At 34.4% G+C, this 2,871-nt stretch overlaps 1 protein-coding gene across 1 annotated transcript; it reads right to left on the bottom strand.

Annotated features, from left to right (window-relative positions):
- Positions 1-122: 122 nt before the first annotated feature.
- On the bottom strand, positions 123-878 carry LOC110037079 (glycine-rich protein 5-like). Its single transcript, XM_020741654.1, has one exon. The coding sequence runs from the start codon at positions 876-878 to the stop codon at positions 123-125; it is 756 nt and encodes a 251-aa protein (XP_020597313.1).
- Between the last annotated feature and the right edge of the window lie 1,993 nt (positions 879-2,871).

Here is a 2,871-nt window from a genome sequence, read left to right as displayed (position 1 = left end):
ATAGAAGCAAGAGAGTGGTAGGTGGGAGGTAGGTGGGAGGTAGGTGGCCGTTAGGTGAGCGGTAGGTGAGATGTGGTAGGTGGCGGTGCCACATTACAAAATTGTCTTTTTACCTTAGTTCATTAATTGGGGGCCAAAATAACACCAGCACCATCAACGCCACCACCATCACCACCATTGTTTCTATAGCCTCCACCATTGCCACTACCATCACCTCCAGTTCCACCATCTGCTCTGCCGCCGCTTCCGCCCGCAATGGGCCCACCAACTTCTCCGCCGTCGCTTCCACCCGTAATGGGCGCACCAGCTTCTCCTCCACCAATACCTCTGCTGCCTCCCCCAACTCCTCCATTGCCAACATCTCCGCTACCGCTATTGTTGTCATCACCTCCTCCAACACCTCCTTCATCACAACCATCGCCGCCAACTCCACTTCCACTATTGGCACCACCATCAGCTCCTCCAGTTGTACCATTGCCTCTGCCGCCATTGTCATCAGCTCCTCCATTTGCACCATTGCCTCCACCACCGTTGCCACCACCGTATCCACCATTTCCTCCACTACTACCATCACCACCAACTCCGCTACCACTATCGCCACTACCGTTTCCATCACCTCCACCAACTACTCCACTGCTGCCATCGCTGCCATTGCCTCCATCAACTCCTCCTCCACCACCACTGCTACCATCACCGAAGCCATTATTGACACCACTGCTGTTTCCTCCACCATCACCTACCCCTAGACCATTATTGCCTGATGGTGGGGGGTAACAAAGAGCCGATTTTGACCCGCCAGTCTCCTTCAAAGACCTCCCTAAAGAGAGGCAAATACTAATGCTGAGCAGAAGTAGAATTGTAAGGGTTTTAGTAGCCATTCTGATTTATGGGAAGGCAGATGGGGAGCTGTGGTGCCCATGGGACTGGTATTTATAGCTAACATATAGCACTATGGCATGCAATTTTAAAATCGAGTGGGGCTCACTGTGACGTGTTATATTAGATTTTCTAGAAGCCAAAATAAAATTCTTAGAATTATTACAAATCCAAAATATTACTTTTGTCTAACTTGACACGCCGCAAATTTTTGTACCTAGTAGGAGCGGAGTAGGAGAAAAATTATTTCATACGGACTGTTTGTTCCAACAATTAAGTAGGATTTGTTAAGAAAGTAATTCCGTAACTATGGACTCCTTTGTCCAAAAGATCACCTGTAGGATATAGTTATGAATATTTTAAGAAACAAGACTTCAGAGTTGTTCAAATTATATATTCAGCTAATAACACATGCAAGAAAGATAATCAAATTAGATATGCAAATTAGAAGATAACATAGATTTCAGTTATCTGAATCATTATTTTTGTAGCCAAATGAAATCAAAATCCGAAGTTAAAGAAATAAAACTGATCAACAATTGCTAAAATCGATCCAAAACTAAATAAAATGTAATTCTTTAACCGGTTTGATTTGGAGCAAACCAAATTAAACATTTGACCTAAAATGATTAAAACTTAAGTCACAATTTTAAAATTAGAGTTTAATTTTTCTTTCTTGTTTTTCATCATTTCAATAAAATTGAGAAAAAAGTTCAAACTAATCTTAATTAAAACTAGTCACAATTTTTATATTGATAGCTCTCAAGCTCACCAGAGGCAGGGGTGGGCCGAGGTTGTGTCCAAGGGGGATAATTTCTAAATTCAGATTTTTAATTTTATACAAGACTAAATTGATCTTTTATCCCTCCTGAAATACCCGTGCAACAGAATTTAGTCATGAATATAACGGAAAGTGGTGCTAACACACGAGAAGTCCGTTTTTTTTTCTTGCTCATTTATGTCGTGATCGTGTGTGCGTAATATTTTTTCCTAAAGTAATAAATTTTTTGAAAATTTATTCTCTTTCTTAAAATGAAAATTTTAATTTGATTTTCTAGAAAATAAAAAATGCAAAAATTTGAAAGATGAGTAAATTAAACATTTGAAAAGTTGCCTAATTTTTTAATTAATTATTAGATGCTTATGAGAATGTGAAAAAACGTTCATATGCACAATAAATAAATAAATAAAAATTTTTTAAGGAAAATATTGAATTATTATAAATTATTTACATTTACTAGATATAAGAAGTCCTAAAAGATGATTTCTTCATTAGAAAAATAGGTTAGTTGTTTGAATCCTAATGAATTATTTCATTTCCATGTTGTCAATTTAATGGAATTTAATTAATATATTAAAGTGTGATCAATAATTTATTTGAGTGTAAAATGTTTAAAATTATGATTATTTTTCAAAGAGTTTAATAATAATTCATATATATACTTCGTATATTTTTTATCTTACAAACGTATAGTTGATGTGCAATTTGTTTTGAGTTTTGTTTATTAATTTAACTGATAAACTAGCTTCCTTACTTAATATATTTCTTGATATTAGATTTATACGTTCTAGGTTATACAAATTTTGTTCTCTAACTGGATCTCTAGTGTTTTTTTTTTTTTTTTGGTTAGTATTTGTTGTCTCTCCATGCTCATTATTCATTTTAAGATGTTAAATTCAAATTTGTACGTGGATTATGCCCAAATTAAATGTTTTAAATTATAAAGTACGAGAAACTTAGTTAAACATAATAAACTATTTCCATAGCTACAATGCTCACACAAAAAAAAAGTACACATATAATAGAGTTTGCAATTATCCAAAAGATGATTTATAAATTAAATAACAAATACATCAAAAAAAAATTAAACAAATATAATAAGCTCAATATTGACTTGTTGAAATTCTCTCCAAATTAAAACTATAAAAATTGCAATGAATAAATTAGTTATAAAATAACTCTAAAAACTCATGCATAAATATAAACTAATACAA

This window comes from Phalaenopsis equestris, unplaced genomic scaffold (genome assembly GCF_001263595.1).
Source record: "Phalaenopsis equestris unplaced genomic scaffold, ASM126359v1 Scaffold214753, whole genome shotgun sequence".
NCBI lineage: Eukaryota > Viridiplantae > Streptophyta > Magnoliopsida > Asparagales > Orchidaceae > Phalaenopsis > Phalaenopsis equestris.
This window is presented reverse-complemented; position numbering and strand designations above follow the sequence as displayed.

Excerpts from the sequence above, each read along its gene's own strand:
- LOC110037079 (XM_020741654.1), bottom strand. The coding sequence starts at position 878 with ATGGCTACTAAAACCCTTACAATTCTACTTCTGCTCAGCATTAGTATT.